The sequence below is a fragment of the Peromyscus maniculatus genome, chromosome 20, assembly GCF_049852395.1.
Source record: "Peromyscus maniculatus bairdii isolate BWxNUB_F1_BW_parent chromosome 20, HU_Pman_BW_mat_3.1, whole genome shotgun sequence".
Taxonomy (NCBI): Eukaryota; Metazoa; Chordata; class Mammalia; order Rodentia; family Cricetidae; genus Peromyscus; species Peromyscus maniculatus.
In genome coordinates this window covers 70,002,158-70,028,776 of record NC_134871.1, presented here as the reverse complement: position 1 = coordinate 70,028,776, position 26,619 = coordinate 70,002,158, and the positions used below count along the sequence as shown (strand labels likewise).

Below are 26,619 nucleotides of genomic sequence, written 5' to 3'. Positions count from 1 at the left end.
CTATTCCTGGCTGTATATTGGAAGGACTCCAGTCAACATACCACATGCACATTACTGCTGCACGCGCTGTTCACAATAAGTACAAGGTTGAACCAGCCTACATGCCCACCAGCAGAGAATGAAGAAAATGTAGTACATGTATATACACACAATACAATTTTATTCAGCCATAAAGAAAATGAAGGCAGGACCTTTACAGGAAAATGGGTGAAACTAGAAATCATACAAGCAAAAGTATCAGACTCAGAAAAATGTGTTTTCTCTCATATGCAGAGACTACATTTAAGAGACAGAGACAGACAGACAGACACACTGAAAATGAGACAGAGATAGAAAGAGTGGGGGTTGGAGTGTCTAGAATGGAGACCACAAGAGGGCAGGAAGAGATCTTAAGCAAGTTCTAGAGAGGGATAAGAAAGCTAGAGAGGAGACTAAGTGGGGGAGGAGGGAACCAGGCAGAAGTGGGGGCATGGCACGGGACAGCGGCGGAGGGGAACACACGAGAATGAAGTATAATGACACACACACGTGGAAGAAAAGGCCACAATGAGACCCACTACTTGACGTTAACCTGAAATCTAACTTAAAAAAACTGAGCTAGGCATGAGCTTGCCTTTGACCCAGCAATCGGAGGCAGACTGAGGCCAGCTGTCTGTAGGACAGATCGCAGGACAGCAAGAGCTACACAGTGAGACCCTGATCAAAACCACACAAAAAACAAAGAAAACATCTCTGAATTCCTCCTTAAAAAACAAAAACTCCAACTCTGAGTTGAGGTCAGCCTGGTCTATAGGATGAGTTCTAGGACAGCCAGAGCTACACAGAGAAACCCTGTCTTGAAAAACCAAAAGAAACAAAACAACTTCTCAGGGCTAGAGACGTGGCACAGGGACTACAAGTCCTCACTGCTCTTGCAGAAGATTGAGGCTCAGTTTCTAGCACCTACATGGTGGCTCACAATCACCTATAGCCACTGTTCCAAGGGATCCAATGTCCTCTGGCCTCCTCGGGCCCATGCACACACACAGTGTACATGAATTCAAAGGTATGCACACATACACACAAACTTATTTTTAAAAATAAACTCGAGGGAGCTATTTATTCATTCTAGAATTTTTGTCTATGCATTTTTCTTCTCTTCCTATGCCTTCTTGGTTCAAATTTGATTTTCATGCCTACATCCAATGAAATCGTTCTTGTCAAGGCTTTCAGTGAAGCTGCTGCTAAACAGACTATTCCTGTCTGTAGTAGTTATCACACACAATGAACCACTACTCCTAGGGAAATGTGGGATCTTCTCAGCACATCCATTGATCAATATATAACCTGGTTTTAAGATTCAAGATACCACTGGGGGGTGGGGTGGGGTGGTACACGCCTTTAATCCCAGTGCTCAGGAAGCAGAGGCAGGTGGTTCGAAGCCAGCCTGGTCTACAAAGGGAATGCCAGGACTACACAGAAACCCTGTCTTGAAATGTAACAACAGACAAGGAAACATCAGGACATCTTACTTGATATCTAGTTAGTTCATTACCACTGACTGGCAGTAAACACATTCTACCTCATTCCTGTGTTCTGACCTCTATTTCCTCCCTATGGCGCCCCACGGCCTCCCTGGACCCAGAAGACAGGTCAGCATCTTTATCAGTAGCACCAACACACCGACTAGAAGGCAAAAAGGACGTTTACTCTGAAGTGAAACCAAAAGTCACATCCAGTGACCTCACCCGACTAGACTCACACCTTGGCAACCTCACCAACATCAAGACTACTGAAACAGACCCTGCCCCATAGTTCCTGGATGCTCTAGTCTGCTTTTCTCCTTTTCTTTCTCTTTTCCATTTGGGTGCTTTCTACTAACTAGTCTGTCTTCAAGTTCACTGGTTCTTTCTTCAACCATGTCAAATCTAATAAGCCCTAACACCACTTAATTTATGCTATTTTTATTTCTAGCAGTCTTATGTAGCATCCAACTCCCTCTTCTGCAATTCCTCTGCTGTTTGTTTATATATGCTATCTACCCCAAATCATGTGTTATGGCATATGTATTCCGAACACCCAAAAAGATAAAAGAATAAATAACTTTAAAATGTAGCTGATAGCTAGGAAAGGAATAACATACACCTGTAATCCAAGCAGGTACTAAGGCAGAGGTAGAAAGATCAGGAGTTCAAGGCCACCCTTCACTATACAGTGAATTTGAGACTAGCCTAAGCTATGTGAGACCTTGTCTTAAAATGTAGTTGACTTGCCTGGCACCCCTTTAATCCCAGCATGTGGGAGGCAGAGGCAGGAGGATCTCTGTGAGTTCAAGGCCAGCCTGGTCTACAGAGTGAGTTCCAGGACAGCCAAAGCTACACAGAGAAATTGTTCTGTCTCAACAAACCAAAAGGAAAAAAAAAAGGGTCGTTGACTTTTCCTCCCCTCCAAGTATGACAGCCACCTTTGACTTCTGTGGTCTCAAAAGCCAGTTGCCTGTATAATACGGAACTTACTCTTTGTTGTTCGAATTTCTAATTGTCTTATAATAAAACCCTGGGGCCAGATATTGGAGTGAAAGCTGAAAAATCAGAGAATCAGAGCAAGTTACAGCCATCACCCATTACCTCACCAACTCCACGAATCCTCTGACTGAAACGCTGAGTCCTCATCCAAAAGGGTCTCAGCTGAACTGCTTTAGTTTCTGTTCCCTCAGGCCTTATATACCTTTCTCCGCCCTGTCTTCACTTCCTTGGATTAAAGGCACGTGCTTCCCAGTACTGGGATTAAAGGTGTGTGCCACCACTGCCATGCTCTTTTCAGCTTTCTATGCCCTAGGCAGAAATCAGAAATTGCCCCATGACTTTAATTTATATTAAAATTTATATTTATAAGCCAGGCGGTAGTGGTGCACGCCTTTAATCCCAGTACTCGGGAGGCCAGCCTGGGCTACCAAGTGAGTCCCAGGAAAGGCACAAAGGTACACAGAGAAACCCTGCCTCAAAAAACAAACAAACAAAATTAAAATTTATATTTATAACTCCTAAATTGACATTTCTAGTCTGAACACATGTTAGTCAATTAAACTAAATTCTCTAATGAATATGCTCATCATGAAAAAAAAAAAAAATTTTCAATACATCCATAATGAACTTGGTAAAATGATGATCCAAGCTGGGCATATGCCTATTATTCTAGGACCTTAATGTTAGTACTCTGGTACTAGGCTAGAAGAGGATGATCAAGAATTCCAGGCCCTGCTAGGCAGAGTGGTTCACACCTTTAATTCTAACACAGGGAGAAAGCAGGCAGATCTCTGTGAGTTGGAGGCCAGCCTGGTCTACATAGTAAATTTCAGGTCAGCCTGCATCTTTCCCAAAAAAATGGGTGAAAAAAAAGGTCTTCCTTTCCAAAGGTGTTTCAGTCCCTCCCTCCCTCCCTCTCCCTTCTTAAGGGCATCATTTCAAAGTCTCTCTGTGCTGGGTTTTCTGAACATTGGTAGTAAGACAACATGTTAATTTGTGAACACTACTGATCAGCCCAGTACTCTGGCTAGTTCTTGACTTACCTGATGGGCTATCTGAGAAATGTGAGTTCCCTGAACTGTTGAACCAGGCTGAGGTGCAGTCTCTGGAGTGTTACTCTTGTGGGAATCTTCCATAATCAACTGAAAGGAAAAGAGCCGGTTAAAATGCTACAGAATTAGCAACTACTGCAGCCATATGACGATTGGTCAGTTAGTTGCCCTACGGAAGAAAACCAGTGGCTACAGTTGAAAGTATTCTTTGACGTTTTAAAATTCAGAAATGCCAGACTATGTTTATAGATACTTGAGTCTTCTTATCAACAGGAGAAGATCTTTCTCCAATCTAGGGTAGAGTCTCTAATTGTATGCATAGCTTCATAAAGATAATTTACTAACAGGCTAATAAAACTAACGGGCAGGCCATGTTGGTGCTTGACTTTTTTGTTTTGTTTTTGAGGCAGGGTTTCTCTTTGTATCTTTAGCTGTCTTGGAACTTGCTCTGTAGACCAGGCTGGCCTCAAACTCAGAGATTCTCACCTGCCTCTGCCTCCCGAGTTCTGGGATTAAAGGTGTGCCCAACCACCAGGTGATGGTGCTCAACTTAATCCCAGAACTCAGGAAGTAGTTCTCTGGAGCCAGCCAGGACTACCCAATGAGACTGCCTCCGTCTCCGTGTCCGGTAAAAGACTCAGGATTTCGGTCTCTATGGTCACATGCAGGACTGGAGTGAACTTATCTGCAGGTGTGCATGAGGTCTGGGCACTAGCCTTAGCACCTCCCAACACAAACTAGCCTGTGGTTTTAAGTAGGGCTACATAGAGTTCCAGGCTAGCCAGGCTACACAGTCAAGACCCTATCTTGCTGGGCAGTGGTGGCGCACGCCTTTAATCCTGGAAGGGGGGGCCACCCTGGGGGTAGGGCGGGGACTGGACCCTCTCAAAAATAGAGGAGAAAGGAGAGAGATGAGGAAAAGGAAAAAGAAGGCAGAAAAAACAAGAAAAAAACATTTCTGATTTGAGAAAGGATGAATATATATATGTATGTATATATATATATATATATATATATATATATATATATATATATATATACACACACAAAGAAAGAGAGAGAGAAAGAGAGAGAGGCTGAAACTTCAGCTGAATGTCAGTGATGCTAAAAAGCGGGTACCTAGTTGTCCCTGCTATTTATTTGTTTGTTTGTTTGTTTGTTTGTTTGTTTGTTATGTATCAGCATGTATGACTGCATGCCAGAAGAGGGCACCAGATCTCATTACTGATGATTGTGAGCCACCACGTAGTTGCTGGGAACTGAACTCAGGACCTCTGGAAGAGCAGTCAGTGCTCTTAACCTCTGAGCCATCTCTCCAGCCCTGTCCATGCTTTTCAAACAGTTGTTTCAATCTTTTTTTTTTAAATATGAGCATGGGTGTTTTGCTTCCATGTGTCTGTATGCCATGTGTTTGCCTGGTATCCCAGGACGGCAGAAGAGTGTGGTGATACTGTGTTCCCCAAAATACTGTGCACCCTAATAAACTTCTCTGGGGTTAGAGAACGGAACAGCCACTAGATACAGAGGCTAGAAAATGGTGGCACCCACACCTTCCTAACATTCCAGAGGCAGAAATCCTCTGGAATCTCTGTGAGTTCAAAGCCACACTGGAAACAGCCAGGCAATGGAGACTCACGCCTTTAATCCCAGGAAGTGATGGCAGATAGCAGAAAGGTATATAAGGCGTGAGGACCAGGAACTAGAAGCTTTTGGCCTGGTTAAGCTTTTAGGCTCTGAGCACCAGTTCAGCTGAGATCCATTCTGGATGAGGACTCAGAGGCTTCCAGTCTGAGGAAACAAGATCAGCTGAGGAACTGGCGAGATGAGGTGGCTGTGGCTTGTTCTGCTTCTCTGATCTTCTAGCATTCACCCCAATACCTGGCTTCAGGTTTGATTTTATTAATAAGACTCTTTAAGATTCATGCTACAAGAAGAGGGTACTGGATTCCCTGGGACTGGAGTTACAGATGGTTGTGTGCTCCATGTGGGTGCTGGGAATTAAACCAGTTGCTGGAAAGAGCAGTCAGTGCTCTTAAGCACCAACCCATCTCTCCAGTCCTAAAAACTTTAGTCATGGGGCTGGAGAGATGGCTCAGAGGTTACAATCACTGGCTGTTCTTCTAGAGGTCTTGAGTTCAATTCCCAGCAACCACATGGTGGCTCACAACCATCTATAATGAGATCTGGTGCCCTCTTATGGCCTGCAGGATACATGCAGGCAGAATACTGTATACAAAGTATGTCTTTTAAAAACAATTTAGTTGTATAAAATACAGAGGAAATTTTCTCACCTTAATCATTTTTATTTATTTTACATATCTTGGGAGTTTGTAGACAGGGTCTATCTAGCCCTACCTGTCCTGGAACTCACTATGTAGACCAGGCTGTCCTTGAACTCAGTGATCTGCCTTTTTCTACCTCCCTAGTGCTGGGATTAAAGGAATTTGTCACCATGCCCAGCTTATCATTTTGTTTTGTTTTCTTCCCCGAGACAGGGCTTGGCTGTCCTGAATCTCGCTCTGTAGACCAGACTGTCTTTGAACTCACAGAGATCTGCCTGCCTCTGCCTCCAAGTGATGGGATTAAGAGCCTGTGCCACCACACCTGGCTTTATCTTACCATTTTAAATGGACAGTTGTGTTGACTACATTCAGTTTTCTCTATCTGTTAAGTAACTGTCCTTTTCCTCCTTTCCTCCACGAGCCCCAGTAACTACTGTTCTTCTCAGTGCCTACTACTCTAGACACTTCCACAGGAAAGTTAGTGTGTCTTTGTGGCCGCTTTACCTCTTTTGGCACAAGAAGCCCAATCCATCCACACCTAGCTCATGTCAGGATTTTCACAGTTTCAATCTGGTAACACTCCCTGGAATGTACACCCCACACTGCTTATCCCTCCCTGTGCTGGTCAACACTTGGGTCGCTTCAGCCTCCTGACTGCTGTGAATAGCTCTGTTATAAATATGAATTCACAACTACCTCTTCAAGACCTGCTTTAGCCAGGCATGGCCTCAAAGGTGGATTCTGGAGTTTGAAGCTAGCCTGGTCTACATAGTAAATTCCAGGACAGCCAAGACTACAGAGAAACCCTTGTCTTGGGCTGGAGAGATGGCTCAAAGGTTAAGAGCACTGGCTGCTCTTCCAATAGGTCCTAATAAGGAATAAGTTCAATTCCCAGCAACCACATGGTGGCTCACAACCATCTATAATGAGATCTGGTGCCCTCTTATGGCCTGCAGGATACATGCAGGCAGAACACTGTATAAATAATAAGTAAATAAATCTTTAACACACACACACACACACACACACACACACACACACACACACACCAAAAACCCTGTCTTAAAAGAACAAAACAAAAAGCGCTTCACATTCTTGTTATGTGTTCCACAAGGGAACACTAGATCACTTGACTCTTCTGTTGACACCCTGGGTACTGTAGCAACACTGATTTTTTTTTTTCTTTTCTTCACAACAGGGTTTCTCCGTGTAGCTCTGGTTTCTTGGAACTAGCTCTGTAGACCAGGCTGGCCTTAAACTCAGAAACCCTCCTACCCCTGCCTCCCAAATGCTGGGATTAAAGGTGTGCACCACCACTTTCCAGGTTGGCAACACAAAGCATAATCATTCCTACCAGAACATTAGAACTTAAGCTACAGTAATAACAAGGTGGTATCTTACTGTGTTTTGGTTTTCATTTCTCACTGATTAATGATGTTGAACATCTCTCCATATTCATGCTAGCCAGGTTTTTGTGTGTGTGTGTGTGTGTCTCTAACCTGGCCCTAGTGTGCTGAATGCTGGGATTTAAGGAAATGTACCACCATGTCTAAGAAAACAAATTCATGCTTACTCTCCAGGTGTAAACTATTGTTAGTCATTGAAAAACCACCTCCTCTATGAATGATTTTAATTTTTTTCTCCTCTTAAGTATGACATTAGCTCCCCTCAACACCAAAAATATATAAGGAAGCAAAAGGTTAAGAAACCTTAACCACAGGCTAGAGGGTTGGATTAGTGGGTTAAGAACACTGGCAGCTCTTCCAGAGGACCTGAGTTCAATTCCCAACACCCATTCACAATGTGAAAACTCCAGTCCCAGAGCATCTGAGGCTCTTCTGGTCTCCACAGGGACACATGCAGGCAGAACATCCATGTACATAAAAATTTTAAAAATAAAATGTTTTTGTTAAAAGAGAAAAGGCCAGGCATGGTGGTATCTTCCTTTAGTCAAGGCAGAGGCAGAGGCAATCAGATGCCAGCTAGGCCTGTGTAGTAAGACCCTGTCTCAACAAACAATAAAAGTAAACATACATGCAGGCAATACAATCATAAATTAAAAATAAAATTTAAAATTTTTTAAATAAGTTTATAGTTTGTAACTATAAACATTGTAAGCCATAAACAGGACCTGTTCTGTTTTACTGACATTATCAACTGCAAATACACTTTTAAAAAAAAATTATTTTTATGTTCTGCGCATTGATGTTTTTGCCTGGATGTATGTCTGTGCGAGGGTGTTAGACCCCTGGAATGAGAGTTACAGATAGTTGTGAGCTGCCATGTGGGCTCTGGGAACTGAACTGAGACCTATGGAAGAGCAGTCAGTGCTCTGAACTGCTGAGCCATCTTTCCATGCCCAGCAATATTCTTGGTTCACCTTTTCTTGGCTGTTCCTAAAAATTAAGTCTGGCTGGCTTTGTTGTGGTGGTGGTTGCTTTGTTTTATCTTTGTTTCTGAGGCAGGTCCTGAAGCCAGGCTGGCTAAAAGGCAATCCTTCTACCATGCTTGGCTCAAATTCTGCTTTTTAAAATAACATTTTTAAAACACAATAAATGTTATATATACACATTTTGTATAAAAATACATCAAGCCCCAAGCAGCAGCTGTCATGAGATAGTAGCAAGTAGGGCACAATCACAGAGGATCTATGAAAAGCAGCTTCAACTGCATCATTACTAAGAACCAACACGATAAGGAACACGAACATCATACTTCTGGGAACTGAGAGGTCACAGCAGGCTATGAATTGCTGGCACGGGAAAGGCAAGGTACTTTCCCCTATGACAGGATCTCCTGGAGTCCAGGTTGGCCTCAAACTTGCTATCTAAGAGGATGACCTTTCTGGAGCTTCTGATCATCCATCTCCACCTCCCCACCCCAGCAGCTTTATACAGAAATTGCTATCACACCCAGGGCCTCTAAGGAGTAGGGAACTATCTAAGCTATACCCCTAGCCCAAGGCAAGGTGGTTAACAAATTCTGCAAACAGAGATTTCCTAAGTGAGATTCCAAGATAAGAACTTTGGTTTTTTGTGGTACTGCTGGAGGCCACAGCTAGGGTCATCCAAGCACTGTACAACTGAGCTCCTCCCAGCTCCTAAGAGCAGGTCACATGCCACCTCCTGGATGCCGTATTTTACTCAGATTGTTATTTACTGTGGATCTTACAGTACACTTCGAAACACCTGAAGCCAGGGCTGTTTTAACCAAAAGCCCTGTTCTTTTATTTCACAGGCCTCTGTTCCAACAACACACTCCCGCCACCATCCCTATCTATCTTAAAGGGCTCCTTGTCTGGCACATCTCTCTACATTATTTAACAATGAGCTGTGTTTACCAGCCTGCCTGTTTCTCTCAGTTTTAAGCTTAGGCTAATATGTACTCAGTGGCCAGCAGAGACTGACCGTCATGAGTGAACAGTAACTATGTGGTAAGTTTGGGGTCAAGGAGCCCCCCTTACCCATCATTCCCACAACTGTTAGTCACAGTGAATCTTCCAGATCCTCAGATGTGGCTGGCTTGCTTCACCTCACCTTGAGGCTCGCATACATGCTGTTTCCTATGCTACAAACACTATCTCCCCTTCCTCCTCCTGAAGCTGGCTTCTATAACTTCCTCTCCAGGCAAACCAACGTGATGACCTCCCCTAGACTAGGCTAGAGGCTGACTGTACACCCCAGTAGTTTTGGTTTTCCAAGACAGGGTTTCTGTGTAGCTTTGGTTGTCCTAGAACTCTATAGATCAAGCTGGCCTTCTTGCAACACCTACCACAGTAATGTAATTGCTGTTTTTCTGTCTCTCCACCAGACCATAAGTCCCAGGAAGTCGAGCACATCCCTTCCCTACACAGCACTAATGTCTTCACATTTAACACTGTAACAAAACCACCTGCTTACTTAGATGTATCTAATTAGAACTGATGAAATAATGGCTAAAGAAATATCCTCAGAGAACCACTCCACCTCAGCTACAGAGACAGGGCAACAGAGGCACAGGAAACTGGAGGCGTCATCCTATGTGAGAATTGGAAATTCACTGACAACATGCCAGGGTTTTTTGTTTTGTTTTCTGACCTGACTACCATCTACTGTGGATAGGTACTATCCCAGTCCTGTAGACCAAGCAATCAAGAACTGCAGACACTATTCAGGAGCTGCCACATCAACTTTGGGATGTCCAGTTGTTTCCAGGAGCTGAGGATGAAGCATGCTAGGCAAACACTCTCCCACTTAGCTACATTATAATGGAGATGAAACGGTAAGTGTACATTGTAAAGCAGGGGAGGGGCAACTGGCTTTTAAACAAAATATCCATTGGCAACAAAGTCTTGGGGTAAACGCATTTTGAGAACATAAATACTATACAAACTCTTATCACAGGTGCTGAAATGGCCTGAGATGTCAAGAGGCCCTTGAAGACTTGTGGCTCAATTGTTTTCAAGGCTACAGTACTGCTTATTCTAGGCCAAACTGAATCACACACAGTTTAAGACCAGTTGGGAATACAGCATGAGCCTTTCTCACACAAGCAAACACCCTCCAAAGCTAACGCTAGGCTGGAGAGATGGCTGCTCTTTTATAGGACACAGGGCCAGTCCCTGGCCCCCGCAACAGCCTCTAACTGCAGTTCCAGATCTGACCCCTCTGGCCTCTTCAGGCACCTGCACGCAGACGGTGAACGTAACCTTCCAGAGGCACACACACATAAATAAAAACAATAATGTCTCACTATTGGGACTTGCTGGCCGGGAACTCGCTGTGTAGGTAGCAGAGAGAGATAGACCTGCTTCTGCCTCCCGGGAGAGTAGCTGGGATTAAAGGTGTGTGCTACCTTACCCCGCAATATAGAGCTTTCTGTTCGTTTTTATTTTTCCTCCCTCGAGACAGGGTTTTTCTTTGAGTAGCCTTGGCTGTCCTGGAATTCGCTCTGGCCTTGAATTCAGAGATCCACCTGCCTCTGCCGCCCAAGTGCTGGGCTCAAATGCGCGGCGCCCCTCCACCGCATGGCGACCAGACCAAACCACCAACCCCAAGTTCCAGGACAGCCAAGGCTATACAGAGAAATCCTGTCTCGAAAAACCAAACCAACAACAACAAAAACAAAAAGGCCACTATCACAAGCCGTGTTCGAAGCCAGCCTCGACCATAAAGGCCAGGTTGGGAGGCCCTGTCTCGGGCCGAACTAAGGCGGCCAGCACGTAGGCGACCGCGTCTAGAAAGAAGCCCAGCCACCAGAAACCTGCCTCCGTTATTAACAAGCCCCGCCTGAACGGGAAAGCGCGGCTCCCGGGACCCTGGGTTCTCTACTCTAACTTAAGCGGGCGGCTGGAGACACCCGGAAGAAGAGCAAAGCACCGCCGCGCCGCGCCGCACGGCGGGGTTGCCTCGGTTTCCCCCCGTCCCCGGGGCGGGAGCCTGAGGACCCGGTGCCTGCAGCCTGGAGGCGGGCCGTCCCCGGCTCTCCCCGCGCCGCCGCCACCCGCCCGCAGGCCCCAGCCGCGGCGTGGGCCGAGGGAGCGCGCCCGCAGGACCGGAGCCCAACACCGGTGCGCCCGGGTAAGGCGCGCGCGCGGCCGGAAGCGCGCGGCCGGCCGGCCCCACCCCCCGCCGCGCCCCTCCCCCACCGCCGCGCCGGGCCGCCCCGCGCGCGACCCCCCCACCCCCACCCCCCGCCACCCGGCCGGCGCGTGGCCGCCACGGCGTCCCCGGCGGCGCCGCCGCACTCACTCACTCACTCACTCCCGCCCGGGCCGCTCCCCGCCTCCCCCCCCCCACGCCGCCCCGCCGTGGTCCCGCCGCCGCCGCCGCCCCCACTCACCCGCGGCGGGAGCCGCCTGGCCGCTGCCCGGGGCGGGAACTTCCACTCCCCCGTCCCAGGCGGCGCCGACGTCGCTGCTCACTTCCCGGCCGCGGGCCGCGCGGGGCGGGGTGGCGCTCCTCCCTGGGGGCGGGGAGAAGCGGCGTGGCTCGAGCGCCAACCGTCCCGGGCTACCGTTTCCCCGCCGCGAGGGGCGTCTCTGGCGGCATGACCCGCCGCCGCCGCCGCAGGCCGGGCGCTGGGGAGGGGCGGGGCCTGCGCCGGGCAGGAGGGCGCTGGGGAGGGGCGGGGCCTGCGCTGGGGGGCGGGGCCTGTGCCGGGCGGGCGGGGCCTGCGTCGGCAGGGCGCTGGGGAGGGGCGGGGCCTGCGCCGGGCGGGCGGGCGCTGGGGGGGCGGGGCTTGCTCCGGGCGGGCGGGGCCTGCGTCGGCAGGGCGCTGCGGAGGGGCGGGGCCTGTGCCGGGCGGGCGGGCGCTGGGGAGGGGCGGGGCCTGCTCCGGCCGGGCGGGGCCTGCGTCGGCAGGGCGCTGGGGAGGGGCGGGGCCTGCGCCGGGCGGGCGCTGGGGAGGGGCGGGGCCTGCGCAGGCCGTCCGGCCGACGTGCTGCGTCACCGCGCGCTCACGTGGCGCGCCGCCATCTTGGCGAGCCCCGGAGCGCGTCGGTTCCCCGGCGGCTCGCCCGGTTCCCGAGCCCGCTGTGCTCCTGGCCGCCAGCCCTCCAGCGCGGGGCGGGCCGCCTCCTGCGCCCCGGTGTGGAGCTCGGCCGCGCTGAGGTCCCTGACCTTGACCGGCACCGCTCGGTGCGCGGCGAGACCGTTTTTTCCCAGTGTCCCGCCTCGGGACAGCATTTGAGGAGCGGGGTGTCACCTACCATCCCGGGACGGGGAGGCAGGGGAGTCAGAAAGGTTGGGCCTGCGAAGGTCAATTGCAAAGCGCTTACCCAGGGCGGATGGGGGCCCGGGTTTGGTTCCCTAACACAGAGTTCAAGTTGTGCTCCTGAGACACGGTCCGGCCGGGCGCGCTGCTCTCAGAGGATCTGGGTTCAGTTCCCAGCACTCACGGGAGGTTACTCCAGCTCCAGGGAATCTGCACTCACATGCACATAGCACAGTAAAATAGATTTAAAAAAATTAGTCTGACCTAAGTGAATGGACTTAGAGAAGGAACTTTCCAGACTCTCCCACCTATAAACACTGATCCAGGAAAAGTCCTGCACTAGGAACCTGCTGTAAACACGCGTGGCCACAGCCTGACATTTCACACTGCCCTCAACTGTCGTAGTAGTGACTAGGTCCCCACTGCCACCGCTACCGCTCTCAGCCTTTTATTAGGCTAGATTCGAACTCCTGGTCTCAGGTGACTGTCCGGCTTCAGCCTTCCAGGTGACAGTGGATAAAAGCCGTGTGCTGCCATGCCCAGCTGGAGTAGTTAGCTCCCTTCTGTTGGAGCTAGCTTACTTTGGTTGTTGGGATTTAGGGGAAACAATTTCTGCTTGTGACTCCCTTTTTTTTAAGTTTTATGTGCATTGGTGTTTTGTCTGTGTGAGGGTGTCAGATCCCCTGGAACTTACAGTGTGAGCTGCCATGTGGGTCTGGGAACTGAACCCGGGTTCTCTGGAAGAGCAGCCAGTGCTCTCAACTGCTGAGCCGTCTCTCCAGCCCCACGACTCCCTCTTCTCCACACAGCAAGCCCTCATCCTCTCTCACACTGTAATCGCAGTAGCTTCCTTTCTGGCTCCATTAATGCCACCTAGTGGAGGACAATTATTGATCATTGTGTCTGTGAATTATATAAGTATCACACGCTCACAAAAGCTCCCAGGACAGAAGAGTCAAATGCTCACATCCAGGACAGGTGTTTACACGAGAACATCACTGGCCCTTCTAGGGTTACCATCATGACCTGGCCACCAAGTGGCTGATAAATCTGGAGGAACACCACCTCAGGAACTTATTGTTGGAGTCCTTCAGTGTTTAGTTGAAGACTCAGAACTGACTAAAATCAGCCTAGGTGGGAATCCATGCGACTCCATGTGTTCACGAGACAGTTCTGAGATGGTCAGTAGCTGGCTGGTATCAACCAACCAACATACGAAATTTAAAGGTTCACACAGCCACATCATAGCCACATTTTATTTTATGTGCATTGGTGTTTTGCCTGCATGTCTGTCTGTGTGAGGGTGTTGGATCCCATTGAGGTAGAGTGATAGACAGTTGTGAGCTGCCATGTGGGTGCTGGGAACGGAACCCAGCCTCTTGCTCTTAACCGCCGAGCCATCTCTCTAGTCCCACATCATAGCAATTCTAATGACTCGGTTCTCAAAATACATAACTTGTTGAGACAGGGTCCCATGTAGTCCAGGCTGGCTTTGAACTGGATGTGTAGCTGAGGACAAACTTGAACTCCTGACCCTCCTGCTTCTGCTTCCCTGATACTGGATGACAAGTCTGCATCACCATGCCTGCTTCCCCTACTTGTTTTTCTTACCTGTGTCATCTTCCAAAACTCAAGTTCAGGGCAGACATGGTAACTCTCATCTCTAATCCCAGAACTCCAAAGGCTGAGGCAGGAGGATTATGATGGGTTTTGAGGCCAGCCTGACTGAGCTAGAGACCATGACTTAAAAAAGCAAAAAATCAACCACTGTGCTGATGCCATCCTCCAGCAAGTCCTCCCCGTCCTCCTTGCCTGTCTCGTTGGCTCACCTGCTCCTAACTGTCCTTACATGTCATGACCGCTCCCTGCACCTCCCTGAAGGCACAGACTTCTTCGTATTTTTCTTGACCATCAGCTCTTAACATAATGTCTGTACTTGGTGGGCAGCATTTCATAACTGTTAAGCCGGGGAGGGGGGTCCTCAATGCCAAAATAGCTTGGACCATACTGCCAAGACGAGCTTCAATGTTTACAAACAGTCTGAAGGACTCCCTTCACGTTTCCTGAGACCAGGAAATGCTAGAGCAAATGAATCCTCACATCCCAAAGGCTGGAACTCAGCCCAGCTCACGGCAGAAGACACTGCAGTCCAGGTGTTAACCCACACATGCTGCAAGTTCGGAGGGAAGAAATCCTGACAGCTGGGCCAAGTGGTCAAGGATGCTTGCAGCCACGCCTGAGGGCCTGTGTGGATCCCTAGGACCCATAGTGCAAAGACTCCTGTAAGTTATCCTTTGGCATCCACACAGGTACCATAGCAAGCTCCCCTTACCCCCAACAAAATAAATATAAATGTAGTAACATTCAGGGGAAAAAAAGCAAGGGGCTGGAGACAGAGGGCTTGTCAGTTAGAACACTGTTGCTCTTGCAGAGGACTCGGGTTTGGTTCCCAGTACCCACAGGGTGGCTCACAGTCACCTTTAACTCCACTTTCCATGGGATTCAGTGCCTACCTTCTGGCCACCTCAGGCATGCACTCAGGGCACATACAATCACACAAAGATAAAAAAAATAGTAAAGAAAAAAAAAATACAAGGGCTGGAGAGATGGCTCAGAGGTTAAGAGCATTGGCTGCTCTTCCAGAGGTCCTGAGTTCATTTCCCAATACCCACATGGTGGCTCACAACCATCTATGAGACCTGGTGCCCTCTTCTGGCCTGCAGGCATGCATGTAGGCAGAACAGTGTATACATAATAAATGAATCTTTAAAAAAAAAGAAAGAAGCTGGGCGGTGGTGGTGCACACTTTTAATCCCAGCACTCGGGAGGCAGAGCCAGGCGGATCTCTGTGAGTTCGAGGCCAGCCTGGGCTACAGAGTGAGTTCCAGGAAAGTCGAAAAGCTACACAGAGAAACCCTATCTCGAAAAACCAAAAAAAAAAGAAAAGAAAAGAAAGGAAGGAAGGAAGGAAGGAAGGAAGGAAGGAAGGAAGAAAGGAAGAAAGGAAGAAAGGAAGAAAGAAGAAAAAAGAAAATAATCCAAGCTGGGTGGTTGGTGGCGTACACCTTTGAACCTAGTACTCAGGAGGCAGAGGCAGGTGGGTCTCTGTGCGTTCGTGGTCTGCCTGGTCTACAGAGTGAGCTCCAGGACTGCTGGAAGGAAGGAGGGAGGGAGGGTAGGAAGGAAGGAGGGAGGGAGGGTAGGAAGGAAGGAGGGAGGGAGGGTAGGAAGGAAGGGAGCCAGGAAGGAAAAGCTAGGAGGGAAAGAAAGAAACCCAATTATTTTTTAAAAGCAATGAAATTTGTTAGATTCCCAAGTTTAAAACAAAAATGTCTGCCCGCTGCCTTCTGGGTTTGCAGAGTGACAGTGCTGTCCCCTCCCCTGCCTCCGTGAGTAACACAGCGCTCTCCTTGGGCCACTGCAGCAGTCACCCCCCCTCCCCATCTTACTGTCAGAAGCTCTGTTCTCAGCCCTGGAAAGGGGGTGTGGCTGAACGCTGGAGTGAATGCTGCTCAGCCTGCAGGAGACCTGGGGTTCCATCTCCACACACACACACACACACACACACACACACACACACACACACACACACACACACCACCCAATGTGTGAAGGATTCAACACAATCAAGCATCAAAATTTATTAACACAAGACAAAGGAAACACATTCAATGAGTTAATAGAACACTGTCCAGCCAGATGTTAAATTTAAAAATGTATACCTAATCTAATTTCAAATAAATAAAAAAAAAACCTTTATACATAATTACACAGTACGATAGTTTGAATTTGACAGGGGTAAATATCATCTTGACAGAAAGTAAACAAAACAGCATTTAGGACTAAAAACTTCATGTGTCTTTAAGTCTCTTCCTCGGGACAAATCTCATGGCTCATCTACACATGCCTAAATCAGGACTGCTGAGTGAAAGCAGAAGCCTGCCGCGGCCTCTGGCTCCAGACACTCTGGGCTTTACATCAAAGCAGACAACACAGGGAACACGAAGGCAGTCATACTGGAGTTCCAGGGCAAGGTGACTAGTCCCCACTGCTTTAGTTTAAAATTCCTGGATATTCAAGGAAAGGAACTTATTTGGCCGAGATATTGAGCACCATGCTGGGGGCGGAGACCGCAGCAGAGCCTAAGGCCTCAGGCCCTTGGGATTCCAGGAGAGCATTAAGCAAGCATGGCCCAGGACTAAAGTGAGGAGACAGGCTATGGTCCCCAGCAGCCCAGCCAACACAACCGCACACTGGGAGGACAGGGCCTCTGTGATCACGGTGCATTCTGAGGCTCAGGTGCATGGGATGGCATGTGTGCAGCCAGAAGAACTCCCTGATCCACCCCAGTCCCCCTCCTGAGGGCCAAAGGTTCTTCACAGATTTCCAGGTTAGATTTCTCTTGCCAGGTGCGGCTGGCTGCACAAACCTGTAATTTCAGCACTGGAAGGCTGAGCAAGAGCATCAAGTTTGAGGCCAGCACAGGCTATACAGTAAGACCCTACTACACACACAAACACACGAAATTAAAAAAAAAAAATGGGGTTTTGTGTAACTAAGATAGTTTACTCAGCCCTGCCTCCCTGTTCAGCTGTCAGGAAGGGCTGCAGGCCGGCTGTCTCCGGCCTTTTGTTTTGTTAATGATGGACTTCACTGGAGGGGCAGCTTTCACTGTCAGTTCAACCAGGAAGTTTCCATTGAACGTGGAAAGGGCCAGAGTGAGGCCATCAACAGAAACTCTTCTTAAGAAAAAAGTCTGAGATTAAGGTCTGCTTCAGGGGTCTATCACAAACCCTGTCAAGAAGGGAGCCAGGCCTGATGAGGCTCCCCAGGGACAGCTCTCAGCTTTTGTCCTACTAGTCTAAACTGGTCTTAGGGGATGGACCCAAAGCCAAGCCGTGGGGGTGGGGCTGGGAGAAGCAGTCATTATCAGGAAGGGGTAAAAAGCTAGAGGCCTGAGGCAAGGTGTGGAGGCGTCTGCTACAAACTCAGCACTCCAATGAAGAAGGAAGAAAGCAGAGGTTCTGGGCCAGCCTGGGCTACGTGGGATGAGCTCAGTGGTAGAGTGTTCTACCCCAGTATTGTTTTAAAAAAGAGGACCCGGGAATGACAACTAGATCATCGCCCTAAGCGCTGGGAGCTGGCCACAGTGAGATGAACTGGCCACAGTGAGATGAACTGGCCACAGCTCTGTGCTTGAAGGAGTGATAGGGCCGCACTCCTACATGACAGCCACTAACCACATCTGGGCCGCACTCCTACATGACAGCCACTAACCACATCTGGGCCGCACTCCTACATGACAGCCACTAACCACATCTGGGCCGCACTGTCTTACATGACAGCCACTAACCACATCTGGGCCACACTCCCCAACATGACAGCCACTAGCCACATCTGGGCTGCACTCTCCTACATGACAGCCACTAGCCACATCTGGGCCACACTCCCCAACATGACAGCCACTAGCCACACTGGGCCACGGAGACCTGAAGTGGCCAGTCTGAACTAAACGTGTTTAGTATACACATAGGTTTTCCAAAACTAAAAAAAATTTCAATAATTTTATATCAAAGTAATAGTACTTTTGGCAAATATATTAAAATCATATGCTTTAAAAATGTTTAAAAGATGTGTTCAGCTGGGTATAGTGCACACATTTGATCCCAGCACTCAGGAGGCAGAGGCAGGACGATCTGTGAGTTTATCACCAGCCTGGTCTACAGAGAGAGTAAGCAGCTAGGGTTACACAATGAAACCTTTTTTTAAAAAGTGGTTATTAGGAAAGTTTAAATTACAGATGTGGCTCATATTACATTATTCAGACAATGTGTCCCCGGCTGGTGAAAACAAGTTAATAATTTGCATTTGTAAGAGTTACCATTCAAGATAGATTGGTCTACAGTTTTTTTCTTAGAACTTGCAGATTGTTGACATAGAATGTTTAACACCCAGGCACCTGCTTTGCTTGGTAAAGAATCACAAACTGTTTTAAGAGTTTACATGTGTCTGTAATCTCAGCAATGGGGTGGTGGAGTTCCAGGCCAGCCTGGGCTACGTGGAAAGACCCTATCTCAAAATACAAAGGAAACTAAACAAACAAACAAAAAAATAAAGAAACAAAGCAAAACAGTTTTAAGACTTCCAAAACAAGCAGGCTGTTTCCTTTGTAGATGAAGCGATTCCTGGATGGGATGTCACTCTGCCCAGGAGGCAGCACCCCTTTCCTGTACACCCCAACCTCCCTCATCACATGCAAACCAATCCTACCCAAAACACAAATGAGGTGGAGGCTCTGAGGTCTTCCTTCTGGGGAACAGGAGCTGGGAGGGGCCGATATGGAGAAGGGCCACAGAGGCTGAGTCATGAGACTGAAGGTAGCCCAGGAGTGCTGCCTGGTGAAGAGTCTGGTCTTTGCTTAATAAACCGTATTTTTAGGGTAATTACAAGTCTTACAAATTGCTTAAAAACACATTTAGTTTACAGGATGTTACAGTGGGGTAAATAATATGTATTATCAAAATAGTCTAAATAAATATTTACACAATAGACCAGAACAGGTCAAAGAGAACCATTCTGATTTAACAGGTTAATTCTTTTTCACTTGAAGTTTTCTTTAATTTTTAAAAATATTTCTGTAAGAAAAAAATAATAAAATTTAACTATATTCAAATACATGAAGTTTCAGACCAAAGGAAACTGAGCCAGAGGCCAAACTCAGTCCAACACTGAGTGTGGCCCAGGCACCAGTTATTTCAAAAGAGTTTCTTGCATACATCAGACTTCCCTGTTTCCTAGGAGCCTGGCTATTCTGGCAGCCCCGGCTGGTTAGTGTTAGGATGTGCGCATGTGGCCCACAGTTCAAGAGCTGGCTGACCCCACTGCCTCCCAGCCTGGCGTTCGCCCTCAGACTTCGGAGGACAGAGCTCACTCCTCAGTTTTCAGGGGTGGGGGAAGCTCTACACCTGCAGACACAGAGCATGGAAAAAGCGGAACTTCGCAATTCTCTGCAGTCACTCTAAATGCGAAAACAGTTTCAACACTGGCCCGAGTGAACTACCGCAGTTCCGCAGTGGGTTAGGAACGGATGAATCTTAGCTACCTTGAAAATTCCGACATGAGATTTCTTTTTTCAGCTCAGAGGAATGGGTTGAAGAATCCTTAGAAGCTCAAGCTAATTCTGGGAATACAAGCTGTAAAAACAGACACAGGCAGCCCTAGTGCACGCCCACACCCCACAGACAGGAGGCGCTGCGCTGCTGCCGGGCCAGCTGCGGGAGCCCAGCTACACTGGCCGGCTGCAGCTAGGCAAGCCGATTGGTCGGTTCCTTAGCTGAGTTAGTTATGCGCACTCTTATTTACACGATTAAACACTGGTCAGGTGTTTATAACTGAGAATTAGACACATAAAGCGGCTCTCACACAGGTTATTTGATTTGCTTACGGGCTGACTCAAGCTTGGTAGTTTCATATTAAGAAACCCCGCAGAACACCTGACTACGGGAAAATGGCAAAATACAGTACAGAGCGGGGAACTGTGGGACTCAGATACCCCTTCATGTGAATTCATTGAACTCCCTTACAAAAGTCTAAATATTAGGTAAAAATACAGGTCTGTATACCAGATGGGGAAATGCAACATGCATGGACCTGCGTCAGTACGTGCTGTGGCAGAATTCCCCTTTCCTGGGTGTTCTGGGGCTGCAGAACTGCACAGGATGAGATGAAGGCTGCTCTGGAGCCATCTTCATGTCAGCTGCAAGCCTGCCCCTAGCCGCGGGCCTCGGGTCTCTCTGAGCCTTAGGATGGCCCTACAGGCCCGCTACATGTTATAGGCCACATAGATAGGGTCTAACTGATCGGCCAGGAAGCTGTCTCGGAGGTGCATCCTCTGCTTCTCTCCTCTGGAGTTGATGGGGATGACCCCCGGGTCCACCACAACCACAACACCAACGATGAGGTAATGCTCTTCTAGAACCACATTGGTCACCAGAGGAACCAGGTCCAGGGCCTCCTGCTCAGAGCCACACAGCTCCACAACCACCACCAGCAAGTTGGTCCACGTGAACACGGCACTGAAATCCAAAGACACTCAGTTAATATTCATCCTTTGAAAGTACTCATTATTTTAATTTTATGATTATGGGTGTTCACCTGCATGTATGTAAGTGCACCACATGCATGCAGGGCCCCAGGAGGCCGGAGGTCAGAACAGAATGTTGGGTCCCCAGAACTAGAGTTCCAGCTGGTTGTAAGTGACCACGTGGGTGCTGAGAACAGAACCTGCATCCTCTGCAGGAGCAGCCATCGCTCCTGACTAATAAGTCCTCTCTCCAGCACCTTCATCTTTAAAACATTTCTTTCGAATTCATCGTGGGGAGGATTCACGTGCACGGGGTCAGAGGGTAACTTGGGAGTCGGTTCTCTCCTTCCCCATTTGGGTTCGGGGATTCCACTCAGGTCATCAGGCTCGGCACCAAGTGTCTTTTGTGCTATCTTCTGAGATGCACGCCCATCCCCCAGAAGTCTTTTCTGCTAGATGCCAGCCTTAGGCCAGCAGCCATGTCTGTGACAGTTGACCAGCTGACGCTTCCAGCATTTTCTGAGATCTGAGGGTGGGCCTGCCTGAACTGAGGACACACGTGCCTGAACTGAGGACACACGTGTCCGAGTCTGGGACCGGGTGGAAGGCAGAGCAGCTGTTCCGGGAGGAAGGACCGCACACAGGTGCTCACAGCTGTAGAGACAGGAGAGGCAGTGACGCCTGACTGTCCACCTGTCCCTTGTTGTGAGACGCAGAGTCTTGACAGAAGGGCAGCCAGCCAATGTTCTTCCCATGTACTCTTCAACTCAAGTGTCGTCTATTTGTCTGAGATGGTCTCTCTCGCTCAGGTGAGCCAATCTGTCTGACTTCACTTACGCTCCCCTGCCCCATAAGACAGGGCTTCTCTGTGCAGCCCTGGCTGTCCTGGAACTCACCCTGTAGCCCAGGCTGGCCTCGAACTCACAGAGATCCGCCTGCCTAGGCCCTCCCGAGTGCTGGGATTGGAGGTGTGCCCCACACCCGGCTGACTTAAACTCTCTTGAACACAATCTCTGCGGCTAGCAGGGTGTCACACATCGTGTGAAAGCGCTGTGAGGCCGACACACTCTGCACTGGGGGGTTACTGTATCAGAAGGTAGAGCCGGCTTTCGATATACAACGCTAAATGATTCCAAACATTAAAGATAGACAGAAGTAATATTTGGTTAGACTAAAGTGGAATATTTAAAATCAGTTAGGGCACCAACTTCCCTACATGCTTTTACACAAGTTTCTTCATGCAGAGATGTTCTTGCCTTGATCAATCTGGTTTTAGGTCTGGAGAGAGATTCTGACCTGGGCAACACACAAGACTCCTTTTTTGTGTGTTTGTTTTGAGGCAGGCTTTTTTCCTTGGGTAGCCCCGGCTCGTCTGCAACTCTAGATGTTCCTGTGTCTGTCCCTCAGTGCTGGCATACAGGTCAACATGCGCAGCGAGGACATCTTAGACAAAGGGGTATTTGGAAAGCACGAGCAGCTATCACAGAAACCGTGGTCAGGCAACAAGGGGCAGGCTGGAGGAGGACGTGGAGCTAAACAGAGAGGGAACCGCAGGCACTGAGAACCCGGAACAACACTCAGGAGGCAGAGGCAGGCGGATCTCGGTGATTTTGAGGCTAGCCTGATCTACAAAGGGAAGTCCAGGACAGTTAGGGCTACAGAGAGAGACCCTGTCTCAAAACAAACAAAACCAAAAAAATTCTTGGAGCTGGAGACGGCTCAGCGGTTAAGAGCACTGGCTGCTCTCGCAGAGGACGGGAGCTCTGATTCCAGTACCTGTGTCGGGCAGCTCATAACCACATGTAACTCCAGCTGTGGGTGGACCCAGCACCCTCTTCTGGACTCCATGGATACCCTCATACATGTGGCATACATTCACACAAACACACAAGTTAAAAACAAAACCAAACCAAACCCCAGAATGAAAACCAGTGGTGAAACTCAGTTTTAATTTTAGTGAGCTTGCCATCAGTATGATGTTGGCTAATCCCTGGGTGAGGGAAACGCAGGCAAGTTCCCGCGATGCACAAACCAGCTGAAATGGTAACCCCGTCCTTCCCACTGGCTTCCCGCGGACAGTGTAAAAAGCACATGCTGATCTGATCCTTTGTTGACCAGCACAAGAGAGCATGGCACGACTTCGTCACCAGTCATCTTCCTGTCATCTACTGATCGTGCCCGGGAGAGGAGGCGTCTGTGTGCACTACGCCCACACGGGGGTCAGAGGACACCTTGTGGGCGTTGGTTCTCGCCTTCTACCAAGTGAGTTCTGGAAACTGGGCCACCTCCCGGCCCAGGGTGAGCCTCTAAATGAGTGTTTTGATCTACAGTCAGTCGTTCCTACCACATTATACTGACTTCCTAGAGGCAGGCGACCTGCTAATTCTTCTGCCTACGAGAGTCTGCTCTTACAAACTGACTCAGTCCATAGCATCCCACCATGTTCCGTGGTGGCTCCAAGACCTTTTTGGCTCTGGTGAACAGGCTTTGATGGCCACAGTGGACCATGCAACCAAGATGGAAAGTGATCTACATATTCCTTAGCGTGGGACAAATGGCTGATTAGCCAGATCAATTTTCCTCATTACGAAAGCTGAAGTGGGAATAGCTGTATGGGGAAATTACCATTCGGCAATGCTCCTGTGGACTCGGGACACAGAGGTCTCTATGTCAATCGGATGGTATCGTAATCCTCTCAGCTCCAGCGTCTCATCCAGCGCACCCACCACATACAAGGCATCGTGACGCTCTGAAAGAAGGAAGAGAAGCATGTTTCAGATGCCACCAAGTACCATTCACGCTGGCATTAAGAGCGCAGGGTTGACGTCGCCAGTCAGGGCTGTGACTCAGCCAATTCCATAAGGTCTTGAGTCCTGCTACTTGCTCTGTGAGACAGAAATAAGGTTAAAATGCTGCTGTGAGGAATATATTTAGTTTGGATTGGAGAGATGGCTCAGTAGGTGTGTGCCACATAAAAGTGGAAAGAAAGAACTGTCTCAGAGTTTCCCTCCGACCTCCACATCTGTGTGGTGGTATGCATGAACACACACAATTTTTTTTAAAGATTTTTTTTGAGGGTTTTTTTGAGACAGGGTTTCTCTGTGTAGCCCTGGCTGTCCTGGAACTTGCTTTGTAGACCAGGCTGGCTTCGAACTCATAGAGATCCATCTGCCTCTGCCTTCCCTGGGATTAAAGTCATGTACCATCACCACTCAGCAAGACTTTACTTTTTAATTGGGTGTATATGTGTATCTGTATGTCTGTACATGCCCTAAGAGTCCAGAGAAGGTACTGGATCCCCCGAGCTGGAGCTACAGGTGGTTGTAAACCTCTTGATAGGGGCTGGGAATTGAACCTGGGTCCTCTGGAAGAGCTGCAAATTCTCTAACAGCTAAGCCATTTCACCATCCCAAATTAAAAAAAATAACTGAAATGATTTTGTAAGGTAGTTGACATGGTGCGTGGTACACTGTTCCGTGCTAAAATGTAGCCATTCTTATTACTGTTTGGGACAAGAACCCTGCTAAGTGCCAGAGAGCCACAAATGACAACACGGGGCTGGTGAGGCGGGTGAGCAGATGGCGGGGGACTGTCAACAGGACACACGCGGTAGGAGTCCCCAGACCTGCAAACTGTCCTCTAGTCTACACCCCCCCCACCCCCAGCCATCTTAGGTTCCAGCATATACACATACAATAGTTAGGTTAATAACTAAAAGTATTCTCTTTAAAAAGACCTAGCTGGGGGAGACACAAACAGGAATTCCTCTGTAGCAAGTTAAGAGGAAGACAGGCATGGACAGGCATGAACTCTGCAGAGTTGGGATACAAATGAGCTCTAATCAAGGATTTGAAGAGAGCTTGTAGAAATGTTGACAAGTGAACAAGAATTAGTCAGACATGGCTGGAGGAGGGGAGAGGGAGGAAAGGACCTGAGACGGGGCAGCGGTCATGCACCAGTTTCCAGACTGAGGAGCATGGAGGTCAGTCTGGCCAGGTTCAACCCAGCAAGCACACAGAAGGAAGGAGGCTTCTGCAGTATTTTTCTGGTAAGAGTAGATTTCTTTTCTTTTTAAAGATTTATTTATTTATTATGAATACAGCGTTCTGCCTGCATGTATCCCTGCACACCAGAAGAGAGCACCAGATCTCATTCTAGATGGTTGTGAGCCATCATGTGGGTGCTTGGAATCGAACTCAGGACCTCTGGAAGAGCAGACAGTGCTCTCAACCCCTGAGCCATCTCTCCAGCCCGGTAAGAGTGGATTTCTGATGATGAAATAATAGCAGAAACACAGCCGCAATGGAGCAATGGTGTTTTCCATGTGCTAGCTCTGGATGTACCACATCACGTAACTGCACATCATTTCCGTGAGGCAGCGGACACTGTGCTCAGACTCTTGAGCAGAGCAGGTCGAGTGTCTGCTCACAGTCACCTGACTAGGGACCACATCCCTCATCTCCCTGCTGACAGCGGCTTCCCCATGAAATAGCGAGAAATGGGGTTGGGGATTTAGCTCAGTGGTAGAGCGTTTGCCTAGCAAGTGCAAGGCCCTGGGTTCGGTCCTCAGCTCCGGAAAAAAAAGAAAAGAAATATGGAGAAATGATACACACTGCTGGGCTAAGGAGAAATGCGCTAGCTGAGGCCTTTCCAGCCCATGGTGTTTCAGGAGCAGTCCTTCTGTGTGCAAATATAGCTGGTGTGGAGGATTCTGCAGTGGCCACCAACGCCAGTGAGGAGGAAAGTGTGCAGGGGCAGCAGAGGAGCTGTGATGATCAGCTGGGTAGAGGAGGACGTTAGGGAACCCTCCGGGAGAGCGTTGACAAAAACCAGGTTTCGGTCCACTTCAGAAACAATTCCCAGGCCAAGCATGGACGCGCACACCTTTAACCCCAGCGCTACAGAGGCCGAGGCAGGTGGATCTCTGTGAGTTTGAGGCCAGCCTGGGCTATGTAGTAACACCATTAAAAACAAAGAACCAACCCCCCCTCAGTGATGGAGGATGTTGTTTCTCCTGGACTCGAAACGGTGTGCCAGGGCGGAAGAGAGGAAGGAGGAAGGGCCGCCGCTTGCTCAGTGTTGGTGTCAGCTCTAAGAAGTTCTGCTCTGCCTCGAGCATCCACTCACCCAGGAGCACTGCTAGGGTTACCAGCTGCTCCAGCACCCTGTTCCTGACAGTCCTCAGAGGGCAAGGTTACTACTTCAGGAGAACGTGACTCCATTATGTGTTTGAAGGGTGCAGATGGGTGGACTAGGCTAGCCAGTGTTATGTAAACAAGGCAGCTGGGAAGAGAACGGGGTGGAAGATACCTCCAGTGGCTGCTGTGAGCTCGGTCCTGCGGACGAACCCAAGGTATCCCGTCCGGGCCCAGAGAGTCTGAGCAGCATCTCCGAAGCTCAGGCGGGTGTTGAAATGATCAGCCTGAAGAGTCTCGCTATCGTAGATGGTATAGTAGCCACTGGCTGTATGGGGGCTGTTCACCCAGATCTGCAAGAAAGGAAAGGTGATGACAGCGGTTTGTTATTGTTTGAAAATCTCATTTTCCGATTAAAAACACAAGCACAGCAGTATGTAGCTGACATTGACCTCCACCAGCTCTGACACACTGGACAACCACACAGCCGCATCACTGATATTCTCACTCTACAGGTAGAAAGAAAAGTCTAAAAAGTCCCTAAGATACAGGACTAGAAAGGAGCCCCACCCCGGTAGTTAGCACCAGAGGCTTAACCACTAGGCTGCACTGCCTCCCTGGGTTCATTTCTCACAGACTTCCAGATTCCCACAAAAGCACCAAGGCACAATCACTACACTCTGTGTAACCAAGGCACAAGGCTCTTGAGTTTACAACGTAAACAGGGCAAGAGCTGACAACTGACAGTACCAGCCACCCCTTGATTTGTTGACAGCCAGCCTGTCACTGAGCATTGCAGATACAGGTACAGTGCATACAGCTGTGACAAAGTCTCTATTCCTTCTGTGAGGTGCATACCATCGATATTAG

At 48.9% G+C, this 26,619-nt stretch overlaps 2 protein-coding genes across 19 annotated transcripts in view; both read right to left on the bottom strand.

Annotated features, from left to right (window-relative positions):
• Atf1 (activating transcription factor 1) overlaps positions 1-11,890 on the bottom strand; it is a 43,912-nt gene extending 32,022 nt beyond the window's left edge. For 2 of the 16 annotated variants that reach the window (XM_016000467.3, XM_076556831.1), the window contains exons 1-2: positions 9,302-11,134; positions 3,548-3,646 (exon numbers count right to left, since the gene is read on the bottom strand). In XM_016000467.3, coding sequence (XP_015855953.1) covers positions 3,548-3,640 — 93 coding nt within the window. In that variant the 5' untranslated portion in view covers positions 3,641-3,646; positions 9,302-11,134. Of the gene's footprint in view, positions 1-3,547; positions 3,647-8,218; positions 11,135-11,658 lie in introns of those variants that run through there. The other 14 variants (XM_076556838.1, XM_076556832.1, XM_076556834.1 and 11 more) reach the window with 13 other exon arrangements.
• Positions 11,891-16,157: 4,267 nt separating this feature from the next.
• Positions 16,158-26,619, bottom strand: part of Dip2b (disco interacting protein 2 homolog B) — a 199,100-nt gene continuing 188,638 nt past the window's right edge. For all 3 annotated transcript variants that reach the window (XM_076556826.1, XM_076556825.1, XM_076556827.1), the window contains 3 exons: positions 25,925-26,102; positions 23,240-23,363; positions 16,158-20,606 (listed from right to left, as the gene is read on the bottom strand). In XM_076556826.1, the coding sequence (XP_076412941.1) occupies positions 20,354-20,606; positions 23,240-23,363; positions 25,925-26,102 (555 nt within the window). In that variant the 3' untranslated portion in view covers positions 16,158-20,353. The remainder of the gene's footprint in view (positions 20,607-23,239; positions 23,364-25,924; positions 26,103-26,619) is intronic.